Below are 15,739 nucleotides of genomic sequence, written 5' to 3'. Positions count from 1 at the left end.
CTTCTTCTTTTCTGATGATATAAACGACACCTACCAGTTTTCAATGGACTTGCTCAGAAAGAGCCACAGCAAACATTTTGGGGTTTATCCTGCCAGTGTTTTCTGTGAATATATACATTGGCAATATACAGGTTACAAATTAAGGTATCCATTGCAAATAGGAAATAAGATATGGTTCAAAACTCAAAAAAGAAAAAGAGGATCAACAGTGAAAAGGCTCCCTCGTTCACTTTTCTGCCAGGCACCCAGTCCCCTCCTGGTGTTACTGTTTTTTGCCCTAATTCTTCCAGAAACAGTGTTTAGATCGGAGAGTAAACACACACACACACCTGTGCACACACAGACGCTCTCTCTCCCCCACCCAGATGGTAGGGTTGCCTAATAGATCCACCTGTCAACGGAGAGACCATCCCATATCTGTCATAAAGAATTGTTGCATTTTTAATAGATGTTTTTCCACGTCATCATCTTCTAAAACCTGATTTTTAATTACATCCGATGGATACGTTTCCATTTAATTAGACCTATACTGATGGACTGTTACTGATATCCTTGTTCAATTTTATGGTGCATCTGTGAATGCTGCTTTAGAATATTATCCACAAGTGAAACTGTTATCCCAAAGGGCATAAACTTATGGCCAAATTGTCCTCCAGGAATGTTGTACCAATTTATACGTCAGCAGGTTACAAAAGCACCAATTTCCCCTATAATCTAACCTGTTTAATCAGAATGGTATTCCTTTTTAATTTACACTTCCTATCTATATCCGTTACTTAAAAATTTCTTGTCTTTTGTTTCATGTCTGTCCATGTTCGGTGTCACTTTTTGACTTTAGGATGTTCCTGTGTTACTGATTTGTAAGTACTCTTTACACATTAAGATTGTGAATGTTGTGCCCGCCCATGAATGTCAAATGGAGCCTGAGTTCTAACCCTGCCTCCGCCCCAGTGCGATGCTGCTCCACGCTCCGGCCTCCGGTGCCCCTCGCTGAGTTATGGGGTCTCGGAGGCCACTTTCTGACCGAGGTGTCACATCTTCCCACCCTCAGGCGCCAGGAACTCCGAGAGCTCCGGCTGCTCCAGAAGGAAGAGCATCGGAACCAGAACCAGCTGAGCAGGAAGCACGAGCTGCAGCTGGAGCAGATGCACAAACGCTTTGAACAAGAAGTCAACGTGAGTGCGGGGAAAGATGGGCCCCGATAGGGCTTCCTGCCTCCGTTTTTCTTTGAGCAGACGCTGCGGAGGGGGGGCGATTGCGCAGCAGAGAGCAACTCACAGCTGTGCAGTTCCTGGTTTCCTATCTCACGAGGCTTTAACTTGGGTAATAGCATTACATGCAGGCCACAGTGCTTCTGGGTCACACCGGAGCATCTCCAGAGGGAAACAATCGGTGCTGAGCACCATCCAAAACCTGCAAGGTGGATGGTCTGTCCTCCCTTTTGCACATGAGGAAATAGAGACTCAGAGAGGTGAGGTGACTTGTCTCAGCGCACACGGTGAAGAGGTGATGGAGCTGGGACTTAAGCCCAGGCCCGAGGACAAGTTCTGGGCTCTTCCCATCCGGCTCCCCGTCCTCCTCCCAGTGACTTGTAAAGTGACTTGGCTGAATTCTTCTGCTCCTTGCAGGCCAAGAAGAAGTTCTTTGACACGGAGCTGGAGAACCTGGAGCGTCAGCAAAAGCAGCAAGTAGAGAAGATGGAGCAAGACCACGCCGTGCGCCGCCGGGAGGAGGCCAAGCGGATCCGCCTGGAGCAGGAGCGGGACTACACCAAGTTCCAGGAGCAGCTCAAACTGATGAAGAAGGAGGTGAGTGTTGGGCAGAGGCCGGTTGTCTAGGCATACGAGGACCCTCTCAGTTACAAGCAATCGAAACCTTAGCTCAGCCTCACCTCAGCAACAGGGAATTTGGGGGAGCTCGTTTTCCTCAAAGCTCCCATCCAGGGATGTCTGGATCGACATGCTCCGGCTGCACCACGAGAAGCCACTCCTGTGTCACCGGGCTCTGCTCTCCTGTGTGTGGACTCGGCTCCCAGGCAGGCCCTCGCCTTGTGGTCTCGGGCAGTTTCCTATGCACCTCCAGCTTCCCAACTCCCAGCTGAAAGAGAGCAGGGGAGAAGGAAGGATGGTGGGCCCAGGGAATTTGAGATGCTGTCACCAGACGGGGGAGTGGGTGCTGGGTGGGCAAACACACGTGTCCTCCATGCCCGATGCTCTTTCCTCCCAGAATAGCAGTTCCTGAGTTTGGACCCATGCAACCTTCTCCCTTTCCCCCCACCCAACTGGAAGGGGGAGGTGGCCAAGAGGGAGATGGTCCTGAGACAAGGGGAGGGAGGAGGCTTTCAGCCTGCCCCGGGGTCCCAAAGAACAGCCCACCCCCCCACTCCCCTGGGTAAGCCAGACACCGGGAGCCTGGGACACTTGTGCTTTCCTAGACTCTCAGGAGGGGGGAGGGAGACAGGAGGTGGAAGCCACTGGGGTGGGCACACCAGTCCAGGCCATTCCCAATCTCCAGATGGGTGCAGTGGACAGCCTCTAGGGGAGGTCTACGGTGCGGGGGGCCTCAGAGCCCAGCTCCCAGACTTCACTGGGATGGGCATGGCATCTGGTGTTGCCAAGGGGCCTGTGGGAGCAGGGCTGGGCTGGGGTAACACCAGTGAGGCACTCACCGCAGGCACAACAGCTAAGAGGGTGCCAAAAAAACTCGGTAATCAAGGCATAATATTCTAATGCAATGGTTTAAAATAAAAATTCAAGCAACACATTCATAATGAACAGAATATCGACTATTTAAACTAAAAACAGGATTGGACAGGACCAGGATTAAGGTGAGGCAGTGAGGCTGAGTCCTACGAGTGTAGGGCTAGATCTTGTCTGCACTTAAAATTTTGACATGGTTTTTTGTCATGGATGTTGTTCATGGTTTTTTTGTCATGGATGTTGTTTGTAAAATGTTACTTACCTTGCTTACTGAGTGTTTTGGCGTTCCCTTCTGTGCCCGAGGCGAGTACCTTAGTCTCCTTACCCTGGAACGTGGGGGGTGGAGGGAGAAGCTGAGGCTAAGCATGTCCTCAGCTCCAGTGCTGGGGGCACAGGCTTGGCTTTAGTGAAAGCTTTGATAGCTTCTTTCAAGGAATTTGTCTATTTCATCTAAGTGGTTAAATTTATTGGCATAAAGCTATTCATAGTATTCCTTAGTATCCTTTTAATAGCTGTAGGATCTGTAGTGATGTTCTCTCTTTCATCCCCTTGCTGATAATTTGTGACCTAGTCTCTTCTTCCTCCTTCTCCTCCTCCCTCTTCTCTTTCTGTCCATCTGGCTAAAGGTTTATTTGTTTTATTGACCTTTTCCAAGAACCAGCTTTTAGTTTCATTGATTTTCTGTTTGCACTGTTACAGATTTCTGCTTTTATATCTGGTTTGGGTTTAAATTGCTCTTCTTTTTATAGTTTCTTAATGTTGAAGCTTAGATCATTGGTTTGAGACTATTCTTTTCTAATGTCAGCATGTAATGCTATATGTCCCTTTAAGCACTGCCTTAACCTCGTTCCACAAATTTTGATATGTTGCATCTTTTTTTATTCAATTTGATTAATATCTTAATTCCTATGTAACTTCCTCTTTGATCTGTGGGTTATTTAAAGGTTTGCTTCAAAGTTTAATTTTGAAATGTTTTTGGATTTTCCTATCTTTCTATTAATTATTTCTAGTTTAATTCCATTATCCTATATAATAAAGGGCTAATATGCAAATGGTCATCACACCATCACTCTGTAAAGGCTCAGACACTTAACACTGGGGAGAGAGGAATGGGGACCAGCCAGGCACAAATGAGCTCACGAGAGAGGGATGGGGACCAGTCAGGCTGCGGCCCAGGAGAGGGACAAGCCGCCTGCTCCGCGGTCCCGGGTGCCAGAGGCTGCGCCTGCGGCCCAGGAGAGGGACAAGCCGCCTGCCCCGCGGTCCCGGGTGCCAGAGGCTGTGGCCCATGCAAAGCCGCCCAGCCATGGTCCCCTGCGGCTGTGGCCGGCCCGGGCGAAGCCAGCCCGGGTCCTGGGTGCCTGTGGCCAGCCAGAGGGAGGGAAGCTTGGGTCTCGGGTGCCTGCGATCAGCTGGAGGAGGGAATCCTGGGTCCTGGTTGCGGGGTGATGAAGAGGTGGTTAGGGTTGATCAGGCCAGCAGGGGAGCAGTTAGGGGCGATCAGGCTGGTAGGGGAGCAGTTAGGGGTGATCAGGCAGGCAGGCAGAGGTGGTTAGGGGCGATCAGGCAGGCAGGCAGGCAGGCGAGCGGTTAGGAGCCAGTGGTCCCAGATTGCGAGAAGCAGTTGAACATCCCCCGAGGGGTTCCGGATTGGAGAGGGTGCAGGCCGGGCTGAGGGCCCCCTTCCCCTGCACAAATTTTGTGCACCAGGCCTCTAGTGATTAAATATTTTTTAAAATTTCAGTTTTTAAAAATGTACTCAGATTTGTTTTATGGCCCAGGGTGTGGTCTATGTCAATGAATATTCCATGTGCATTTGAGAAGGATGTATAGTCTGTTGCTGCTGGGTGGAGTGCTCCATAAATGTCCAGTAGGTCCAGCTGATTGACAGTGCTGTTCAGGCCTTCTACAGCCTTACTCATTTTCCATCCATCTGTTCTGATGGCTACTGAGGAAGGAGTGTAATGTCTCCCAACTATAATTGGGGATTTATCTATTTCTCCTTCAGTTTGGCCCTTTTTGTTTTTGAAGTTCTTTTGTTACTTAAAATTGTCTCTTTTGTTACTTAAAATTTTGTTACTGCTTAGTGAACTGACCTGTCCTTTTTATGTAATGTCCCTCTTTATTGCTGATAATACTCCATGTTCTGAAGTCTACTTTGTCTGATAGCCAGTCCTGCTTTCTGTTGATTGGTGTTTCAGTAGAATCTTTTCCCCGTCCTTTTAATTGAATCTGCCTATATGTTTAATGCCGGTTTCTTAGAGACAGCATATAGTTGGCATTGTTTCCTGGGGTTAATTTTTTCAGGCAGACCCCATCCAGGCCTACCTTGGCCTCCATCCTCCCAGCTTAGCAGTCCCAGAGGCCAGAGAGCAAGCAGCTTTCCTCTGATGGTTCCAGCAAACATCTTGAATCTCTCACTGGCCCAGAGAGGGCCACATGTTCACTCTGCACCATGCTGACTGACAGCTTAGATCGTATACCCAGCCTAGAGCCAGATGGGATGGGGTGTCAGCGCCACCTGCACCTGAGAGACTGAGGAGGGGGTACCTAAAGCATGCACTCTGCTGGGGTGATACCACTACCAAGGGAGTTAAAAACAGCTTCAGTATTATAATGGTTTAAGAGGTGGACAGTATATCTGTGGGGTTCGTATTTTGGGGGGTGGGTGTTTAGGAACAAGATGTCTAAAAGGGAAAAGGGTTGAGAAACGCTGCCCTCACGGAATCTGAGGTGCCCTCATCAGAAGGGGGATGAATACCAAGCAGCAAAAACAGCACCTGTCGACCCCGAGGGAGTCTGGAAACTGAGTCAGCAGTCAGGAATGTGAGTGGCTTGCAGGAGGGGGTGGGCAGTGCCTAGAAGGCTGAGCCTACTCTTCGGTGTCCCTGGCCCAGGTTAGGGAGTGTGAGGCGGTACCCTGACCCGCCACTCTCTGCAGGTCAAGAACGAGGTGGAGAAGCTCCCCAGGCAGCAGCGGAAGGAGAGCATGAAGCAGAAGATGGAGGAGCATGCGCAGAAAAAGCAGCATCTCGTGAGTCCTTGCCCCTCACTCAGGGAGTGGAGGGGCTCGGGAGTCCCAAGTTGAGACTCTGGACGGTGACCAGGTCCTCTCTGTTATGCCTATACCCTACCCCTCAAATACCCTCTATTATTCTGAATACCTATATGCAGCCCATCCTATTGCCATCCCTGTTATCACCTCTCCCCTGCAGTCTTCCTTAATTGCTGGACACGAGTTCTCCCATCTCTTGATACCCCAGCCCTTCACATCCATCTCTCCCAAAGCCTTAAGTGCCTCCTGCCTTGTTGTAGGGTTGTTTGTATGTCATAGCTCCTTGATCAACCCAGTACATCCTTCTGTCCACTTGGCATCTTGGAGTCTCAAAGACATCAAACCCACGATCTCCCGGACCTGGTCCTATTCTCATCTTTTGAGAGCGTACCATCCTGCACCTGGTTGTCAGGCCAGAAACCTGTAACTCCTGGCACCTCCTTTTCCTCCAGTCCCTCATCACCTCCTGAAACATGGTTTTCTTTTTTCAATCTCCAAACTCTGTCTGGAACCATCAACTTGTCCACATCTCTGCGACGCCCTAGCCATTGTCACCTTTTGCCTGAACTGCTACAGCCTCCTCCCAGCCAGTGTCCCTGCTTCCTCTCTGTCCCTCTGCAGCTTTGTCACCAGCAAGTGTGATCGTGTCACCCTCCCCCCACAGCCCTGTGCCTTGGGAACCTTCAGTGGCTCAGCCTTTGTCTGTAAGACCATGTGCTTACGAGGCCCTGCAGGTCTGGCCGCCCCCTGCCAGCCTCTCCCCCTTGACTCCATCCCTCGGCCCCAGCCTCACCAGCCTGTCGGTCATGCTCTCATTTTCTTTCTACATCCTGTCTCCTCTGCCCCCAAATGCAGAGAAAACTTAGTCAACATTGACAAAGGCTTTGTACATGGTCCGGTTTAGCTTCATCCTCCCTTTGCAGAAAAGGAATTAGAGGTGACACTGAAGAGTTAACAGTGGGGGCCGAGGCCCCAAACTCAGTCCGACTCCAGACTTCATGTTCTCTCCAGGACACCCTCACTTTCCCACAGCTGGGCCCCTGACGCCATGATGAGAAGAAATGCAGGGCTGGGGAGGGTGAGAGAGGCCTGTCCACAAAGGGACAGCAGATTGGCCCTTTCTTTGGGAGGACAATCTGGCCATTGTATCAAGAGCCTTGAAAATGTGCACATATCTGGCCTGGATTTTCTGCTTCCAGAGACTCATCCTGAGGATTAATCGTCAGAGGCTCACATTTAGCTACCAGTGTGAAGAGCAGCCCTAGCTAAAGTAGAGAAACCTGGAAACAGCCTGCTATATATTGGGCAAATAAGTTAGGGTATAGCCTTACCATAAAGTATTTCCAGCCACTAAAACTCATTTGAAAGAATAACATAGGTCTTCTAAAATTTTTTTGTGTGTGTTAAAATGAAATTTAAAAAAATTCTTTATCGTTTAAAGTATTACTTATGTCTCCTTTTTCCCGCATTGATCTCTCCCCGGCCACTCCCACCCCCCAGCACATGCCCTCACCCCCCTACTGTCTGTGTCCATGGGGTATGCTCTTATGCATGCATACAAGTCCTTTGGTTGATCTCTTGCCCCCTCCCCTCCTGTCTTCCCTCTGAGGTTGGATGGTCTGTTTGATGCTTCTTGTCTCTGGATCTATTTTTGTTCATCAGTTTATGTTGTTCATTATATTCCACAAATGAGTGAGATCATGTGATATTTATCTTTCTCCCACTGGCTTATTTCGCTTAGCTTAATGCTCTCCAGGTCCATCCATGCTGTTGCAAATGGTAAGAGTTCCTTCTTTTTTTACAGCAGTGTAGTATTCCATTGTGTAGATGTATCACAGTTTTTTTAATCCACTTGTCTGCTAATGGGCACTTAGGCTGTTTCCAAATCTTAGCTATTGTAAATTGTGCTGCTATGAACACAGGGTGCATATATCCTTTCTGATTGGTGTTTCTGATTCCTTGGGATATATTCCTAGAAGTGGGATTACTGGGTCAAATGAGAGTTCCATTTTCAGTTTTTTGAGGAAACTCCATACTGTTCTCCATAGTGGCTGCACCAGTCTGCATTCCCACCAGCAGTGCATGAGGGTTCCTTTTTCTTCCTGCCAGCATCCCCGCCAGCACTTGTCGTTTGTTGATGATAGCCATTCTGACAGGTGTGAGATGGTACCTCATTGTTGTTTTGATTTGCATCTCTCAGATGATTAGTGACTTTGAGCATTTTTTCATTAAAATTTTTTTAAAAACTCTGGTACAATAGACATAATGTATAGTTGCCATCTTAACTCTTTTCAAGTGTAGAGTTCATTGGCATTAAGCACATTCACACTGTTGTGCAACCAGCACCATCCTCTGCAGAACTCTCTCATCTTACAAAACTGAAACTCTGTACCCGTGAAACACTAACTTCCCATCCCGCCTCCCCAGCCTGGGCACCCACCACTCTACCTTCTCTCTCTACAAATTTAACCTCATCTAAGTGGAATGATACAGTATTTGTTCTTTTGTGACTGGCTTGTTTCACTTAACACAGTGTCCTCAAGATTCATTTATGTGGTAGCATGTGTCAGAATTTCCTTCCTTTCTAAAACTGAATAATAGTCCACATTTTATCCATTCATCTGTCTAAGGACACTAGAGATGTTTCCATCCATGGCTATTGTGAATAATGCTGCTACGAATATAAATCTCGTGTATCTCTAAAAAAAATAACCACAATACCATAAACACCCCCCAAATTTAAATATTTCACAAAAGTTGCTTAACATCCTTTGCAGTCAAGTCAGTATTCACATTCCCAGTTGTCTCAAACGCCCCTTTTCTTACTTGTTGTTTGAACCAGGGTCCATACAAAGCCCACACATCACCATTGGTTGCCCTGCTTCTAAGTCTAATTTCCCTGCTGCACATTCCCTAAGTTTTCTCTGGGGTCACGCTGACATTTCTCCTGTAATAAGAATAAAAGTTGAGGCACCAAAGCCGCTGAACGGAGGTCTGTCCGCCCCACGCCCACAGGACCGGGACTTCCTAGCCAAGCAGAAGGAGGACCTGGAGCTGGCGATGAAGAAGATCACGGCCGACAACAGGCGGGAGATCTGTGACAAGGAGCGCGAGTGCCTCACTCGGAAGCAGGAGCTCCTTCGAGGTGGGTGCAGGGAGCGGGAGGGGCCAGGGTGGCCCGGAATCTGTCAGTGGACATCCAGCCTTGGGTCTTCTCCATCCCAAAACTAACATCATGGTGAAGCGTGAGGAAAACCCCCACTGAAGTCAGGCGCGAGGCAGAGATACCAGTTATCATCAGCACTACTTGAAGGGTTCCAGAGGTCAAGGGGAAAACAAGGGGGTGATGTAGATGGGTGGAAACTAAGTGAGCTGGGTGCCTGGGGTGGCAGGGGGCGCGGACAGCACTGAGAACCTCCCAGGCCAGCCAGCCCATTTTCATACCTTACTCTCGCTGAATCCTCCCCTTACCCCCTACAAGGCACACAGGCAGGCCCACTTGCTCCCGTTTCATAGATGAGGAAATGGGCTGAGCGAGTGACTGTTCTTTGGCCGAGGGTGCAGCTCATGAGGGGTAGGGTTGGCCTTGAATGCAGATCTCACCTGGAAGCCAGCTCTTTACTGCTGTGCGCTGGCGTTTTGACAGGTTTGCATGCTGACAAATCCCTCGTAGCACGAGACCTTCCAGGGACAACTGTGTGGGTCCCAGACAGAGGGAGGGGGCAGGAGGACACCTTGGGAAGAGGGGTCCGGGACAGTGCGTGTGCTGGCTGATGCACTCAGCTCAGAGGGGGCGTCTGGTGTAGGGAGCTCTGAAGGGCAACAGGGCTCTTTCAGAACCATGGGTCTTACCTTTTCTTTCCGTGAGCAGAGGCTGGGTGCAGTTCTGTGGGGTATGCAAAGCAAGTGAGCTCTAAACGGCTAGAAATCTGTTATGTGAACTAATTTAAACAACTGGGGGATAAAAGTACGTTTGGAGCCTGTGGGCTTTTGTGAAGAAGCGCGCACAGTGCCATCTCTGGCTCATTTGCAGCGGGTGCCACAGCCGGGGCTCTGAGGGCTCGGCACTTGGTGTGGACCAGAAAGATGGTCCTTGATGTTCCGACATTCTGAGAGCCGCGGGTGTCTCCGGAAGCCCCACTTCCTTTGTTTGCCCCGTGATGGGCATGAGAACCGTGTTACCTGTGGGACAGCGGGCTGGACTGTTCCCATGTGCCCGTGCAGATTGGTTTCCCATGACAGGAGGGCAGTGAGCGGACGTCCATTTGCCGTGGGCTGAGCGCCACACGAAGTGCTCTGTTTGACACCAGCTCCCCGCCCTGTGGCTGAGCACAGTGTTGATGAACAGACTTCAGGGATAAAATGCCATGTTATTGCCCTCGTCATGCATATAATGGACAGGGAGGTCTCACCCATTTTCCCATGGAGGCCGTCCTCCAAGGGTTTTCTGTTTGCCTGTTAGGAGAGCAGAGGTGCTGTGCAGATGGAACATAAATGTCTCCCAAAGACAATTCTCCCTCTGTGGTATGGTTGTGCCCATTTGGCAGAGGGGGAAGCTGAGGCCTGGGGCAGTCTTTTTAAAAAATACTTATTTATTGATTTTTTTATAGAGAGGAAGGGAGAGGGATAGAGAGCTAGAAACATCGATGAGAGAGAAACATCGATCAGCTGCCTCCTGCACACCTCCCACTGGGGATGTGCCCGCAACCAAGGTACATGCCCTTGACCGAAATCGAACCTGGGACCTTTCAGTCCGCAGGCTGACGCTCTATCCACTGAGCCAAACCGGTTTCGTCCAGTCTTTTTACCTGTACTAAATCCCCGTGATGGAGCTGGGTTTCAGCCCACGTCTCGGTTTCTCAGGCTCCTGACTCCGAACACATCTTGCTGTAGCGAGCTCTCACCCCGTAGGTATTAAGGAAGTTTCCAGGAGTTGGCCCATCAACTCTCCCACGTAGTCTAATGAGGTGGCACAGTCTTCAGCTGGGCTGTGGGGAGGGGAGGGGAGGGCAGGGCACGGTGGGGCTCTGCCCTCAGCAGCTCACCAGGCAGCGTGTCCCCCGCAGACCGGGAGGCGGCCCTGTGGGACATGGAGGAGCATCACCTGCAGGAGAGGCACCAGCTGGTCAAGCAGCAGCTCAAGGACCAGTACTTCCTCCAGCGGCACGAGCTGGTGCGCAAGCACGAGAAGGTGAGGCTCCGGGTGGGCCGGGGACTGCCGCCAGGAGACCTGGCAGAGGGTGAGCCCGCACCGTGATGGGCACCACTCAGGTACCATCTGCTCTCAGGAGGAGTGAGGCTGGCCACGGGGAGGCCTGGGGAGGTTCTGGGAGAGGTCGTGCCTTGGCTCAAGGGGCCAGAAATGGGGGAGACCATGCAGGGCAGCGCTGGTCCAGGCAGCTCCCTCGCTGACTCTTGACACCCCATGTCCTTTTCATGCCCTTTTCTCTTTCCTCTCTCCTTTTGTCCCGCCTTTTTTCCTTTGTCTCTTCCCACGGATCCTTCAGAAAACTTTCAGGTATCAGCTTAAACATGTCCTCTGCCAGGAAGCCTTCCCTAACCTCCCCAGCCCCGGTGAGACCCAGCTCTGTGTGGCCAGTGCACCCTCTACGCCTGGGTCATCGTCTGTCTCGGTTTAGTCCCCTTAGTGGGGACACACACAGATAACAGGTCTGGCTGCACAGCTGGCGTGGGTAATTCCTAACCCACTGTGGCGGCTCCGAATAGGGGTGTTCAATCTGGCTAGAAGTCAGGGAGGCTTCTTGCAGGAGGTGACACTGATACCAAGTTTTGAAATACAAATACGTGTTAGGTGAAGGAATTTATCAAGACTTTTAAAAATAAGAATTGACACCTGCCATCAAAATGATAAACCATCTGTTTCAGTGTATGTTTTGCTTTGAGGTACGAGCTTTGACGGCAAGCTAGCATTGATTAGATGGCAGGGCATTTAGAAGAACCCACGTTATTAACCATTTTTAAAGTGAGAACAGAAAATGTTACTTAGCAGCAGATATAAAATGGTACAGCTTTGCTCTGCTGAGCATTCTGGGCCCGGTGGGCCCTGGGCTCCTGATGACACCCCGTGCCCGGAGCGCAGCTGACCCCGGCCCCCCTGCCTGTCCCCCTCCAGGAGCGGGAGCAGATGCAGCGCTACAACCAGCGCATGGTGGAGCAGCTGAAGGTGCGGCAGCAGCAGGAGAAGGCGCGGCTGCCCAAGATCCAGAGGAGCGAGGGCAAGACGCGCATGGCCATGTACAAGAAGAGCCTGCACATCAGTGGGGCGGGCAGCGCCGCCGAGCAGCGCGAGAAGATCAAGCAGGTAGGCCCCGGTGTAGCACAGGCAGGGTTACCTTACAGGGTTGGGGAACATAAAACAGAAGGTGCAGCAGAGGGTCCTGGAAAGAGGTGTGCAAGTCATACAGCTCGGAAGCCTCATAACCGCCCCGTGACCCCTCTGGTAGACAGAGGAAGCTTGGCAAGACTTGCTCCTGTTCCCTCACACTGCAGTGCTTCTGTCCGCAGCTTCCTCTGCTGCTAAACCCCTTCTTCTCATCCACCACGACCCCACTCGCATGTCACCGGTGTGGCTCAGAGACTGGGAGTCGCTCCTGTGGCTCCTGCGTGTACACACGCTGTCCTAGCACACGTCACGGCAGTGTCCTGTCCCCACCAGCCTCGAGGGCAGGGGCTGGGTCTCAGCTCAGAGGGAGAGCTTAAGACAGGAGGGGGCACAGCCTGAGTGGTGTGGGGTACTAGTCCCTCTGACAGGGCCTCCCTGGAATGGCCCGAGGTGGGCCCCCAGCCCAGCCTGAGATCTCTGAGGCACCCACCCTCTCTCTGTTGCAGTTTTCCCAGCAAGAGGAGAAGAGGCAGAAGGCAGAGCGGCTGCAGCAGCAGCAAAAACACGAGAACCAGATGCGGGACATGGCGGCACAGTGCGAGAGTAACATGAGTGAGCTGCAGCAGCTGCAGGTACCGACCTTCCGCTGCCCCCCACTGACTCAGACTCCCCCAAGGCAGTCAGCTCAGGGACAAAGACTCTGCTAAGAGGGAAGGCTTCTCATCTGATGACCCAGGGTGCTACATGTGTGGCCAAATCACTTCACCTTCCCAAGCCATAGTTCCCACATCCATAAAACGGGCGTGGGTGATAAGTCCTATTTTGCAGGATTGGAGTAAGCTTTGAAACGAGCTGAAAGTGCCTTGCCCAGGGCCTCACAGTGGGCATGCTGCTGGATTTCTCAGTCATCACTGTGTTTTGGGAAAGGGTGTCCTAATTACCTTAATACCAAAACCAGATACAGACAAGAAAGGAAAACGATAGACCGGTATCTCTCATGAACACAGATGCACAAATCCTCAACAAAATATTAGCAAACTGAATCCCAGAATTATACACCAGGCTGGTTCAACATCTGAAAATCAATTCATGTAATCCTTGACACCAACAGCCTAAAAACGAAAATTCACACGATCAGATGCAGGAAAAGCATTTGACAAACGCCAACACCTGTTCATGATAAATACACGCAGCAAACTAGGAATCAGAGGGACTTCCTCAGCCTGACCAAGAACATCTACAAAACCCTCCAGCTTGTCATCATCCTTATGGGGAGAAGCTCAGAGCTCTCCCACTAAGAACAGCACCAGGTGTCCTGGTCCTGCCAAGCCCTTTGGTGGCCCCTTTCCCTAGGGAGATCCCTGACACCCCCCACCCCCGGCTCCTGAGTTTACCCCACCCCAGGAGCTGGTACTTGGAGTCCCGTGTGTTGGAAGGAGGCATTGTTAGAGAGAGGGATGGGCCAATCCAAACCTCTGTGACCTCAGGACATTGCCCAGGCTATTGGCTCCATCTGGCAATTTCTGGAGAGCCAAGGAGGCATGGAGAAACATTATAGGCACTGAGGCTGCCGGGTTGGGGCTTTGCCCTTTGCTTCTATGTGAAGTTTAGCCAAGCCACCCACCTGCGTCTCTTTTCCCATCCCTGCCTCATGGGGTTACCGTGAGGACTAACTTGGAAAACCTATAGAGAATGCTGGAAGCCCGGATCCCAATAGGTCACAGTACTCAATGCTGCTGTGCGTATGATTCCCAACTAAACCAATTTCTAAACTCCTAGAACCCTTGAGCTTGAAACTTCAAAATAAAAATCCCCTCTAGGGAGACTTCTTAAATGTTGTGCTCACCTCCTTCCATGACCACATCAAAATTACAACTGAATTCTAGAACTATGATGGAAAACCACCTGAGGAGAGGCTGAACAGAAGTCCTAAAACTAGGATATAAAGAAGCCACATCGAGACTGTAGCATGGGTAGAGACATGGAGCAGGCAGGTCCCACACCCATGGTTTGGCAGTTAAGAATCAGAAGGGATGTCTCAGCTACAGAGGTCCCCCTGAGGAGAGAGGGGTTCTAGCTCCATAATGGGCTCCCAGCCCAGGCTTCAGTGCTGGGAAGAGGAGTCGGCATAATATCTGGCTGTGAAAACCAGCAGGGAGTGCATCTGAGTGTGGCGGAGGGCTGCTGAACACCAAAAAAAGCAACAACCCAATTAAAAAACGGGCAGAGGACCTGAATAAACATCTCCCTCCAGAGGACATACAGATGGCCACCAGACATATGAATACATGGCCACCATCACTAATCAGCAGGGAAATGCAAATCAAAACCACAATGAGATACCACATCACACCTGTAAGAATGGCTATCACCAATAAATCAATAGACAATAAGTTGTGGCGAGGATGTGGAGAAAAGGAAACCCTCGTGCACTGTTGGTGGAAAACAGTATGGAAGCTCCTAAAAATATTAAAAATTGAATGACCATATGACCAGCAATTGCACTTCTGGGTATTTAGCCAAAGAATCCCAAAACGCCAATTTGAAGATATATGCATCCCCATGTTCATTGCAGCATTACTTACAATAGCTAAGAATAGAAGCAATCTAAGTGTCCATCACCAGATGAATGGATAAAGAAGATGTAGTACACTTATATAATGGAATATGACTCAGCCATAATGAAGAATGAAATCTTACCATTTGTGACAACATGGTTGGACCTAAGAATATTATGCTAAGTGAAATAAGTCAGAGAAAGACAATACCATATGATTTCACTTATATGTGGAATCCAAAAAATCAAAAGAAATGAACAAGAAACAAACTCATAGATACAGAGAACTGATGGCTGCAAGACAAGAGGGGATGAGTGAAAAAGGTGAAGGGATTAAAAAGTGCAAATTAGCAGTTATAAAAATAGTCACAGCGATTTAAAGTACAGCACAGAAAATTAATCAGTCATAGTCTAATAACTATGGTATCAGGTGGGTGCAATACTTATGGAATGATCACTTCATAAGTTATGAATGTCTAATCACTATATTGTACACCTGAAACGAATATAATATTGTATGTCAACTCTAACTGAAAATTAAAAAAAAATATTTTTAAATCCCCCAACGGGTTCTACTCTTCCACCCTAATAGGGTTGAGGTATCTGTATTAAAGGCACTGTCCCCTGCTTTATAAGCTCCTTATAAACCACAAGATTGATTCCCTGTGAGGAATCAGACAACTTACTTCAGAGTGAAACAGTGAGGCTGGGAGAGCCTCAGCCAGGTCCATGGCCCTCACCCCTTGCCACAAAAATCTAACCTGAGGAAATAATATCCGATGCAGAAAAATATGTAATTTATGGAAATATAACTATCTGTGCATATTATCTTATCCAGTTATTGGCTCAGGCTGCTAAACAGAAGTTGTGTTTTCTTCCTGTTCTAGAGCCCGGAAGTCCAAGGCCAGCCTGCCAGCATGGCTGGAGTCTAGGGAAGCCTCTCTTCCTGGCTTGCAGATGGCCGCCTTCTTGCTGCATCCTGATAGGGAGGGAGAGAATGAGCAAGCCCTCTGGTGTCTCATCAGCAGGGCCCCATCCTCACAAACTCATGTAAACCTATCTCCCAATGGCCCCACTCCAAATAC

The 15,739-nt window shown here is 49.8% G+C and overlaps 1 protein-coding gene across 1 annotated transcript in view; it reads left to right on the top strand.

The window, feature by feature from the left end:
* The window catches only part of STK10 (serine/threonine kinase 10), an 83,360-nt gene that overhangs the window by 61,016 nt on the left and 6,605 nt on the right, over window positions 1-15,739 (top strand). Inside the window, exons 11-17 of the mRNA XM_079771009.1 lie at window positions 1,052-1,175; window positions 1,629-1,808; window positions 5,641-5,733; window positions 8,770-8,899; window positions 10,821-10,945; window positions 11,888-12,076; window positions 12,604-12,729. Of these exons, the coding sequence (XP_079627135.1) occupies window positions 1,052-1,175; window positions 1,629-1,808; window positions 5,641-5,733; window positions 8,770-8,899; window positions 10,821-10,945; window positions 11,888-12,076; window positions 12,604-12,729 (967 nt within the window). The remainder of the gene's footprint in view (window positions 1-1,051; window positions 1,176-1,628; window positions 1,809-5,640; window positions 5,734-8,769; window positions 8,900-10,820; window positions 10,946-11,887; window positions 12,077-12,603; window positions 12,730-15,739) is intronic.

Source organism: Cnephaeus nilssonii, assembly GCF_951640355.1.
Source record: "Cnephaeus nilssonii genome assembly, chromosome: 5".
Classification (NCBI taxonomy): domain Eukaryota; kingdom Metazoa; phylum Chordata; class Mammalia; order Chiroptera; family Vespertilionidae; genus Cnephaeus; species Cnephaeus nilssonii.
Note: the sequence above shows the minus strand (reverse complement) of the source record. Positions and strands in the feature narration are given on the sequence as shown.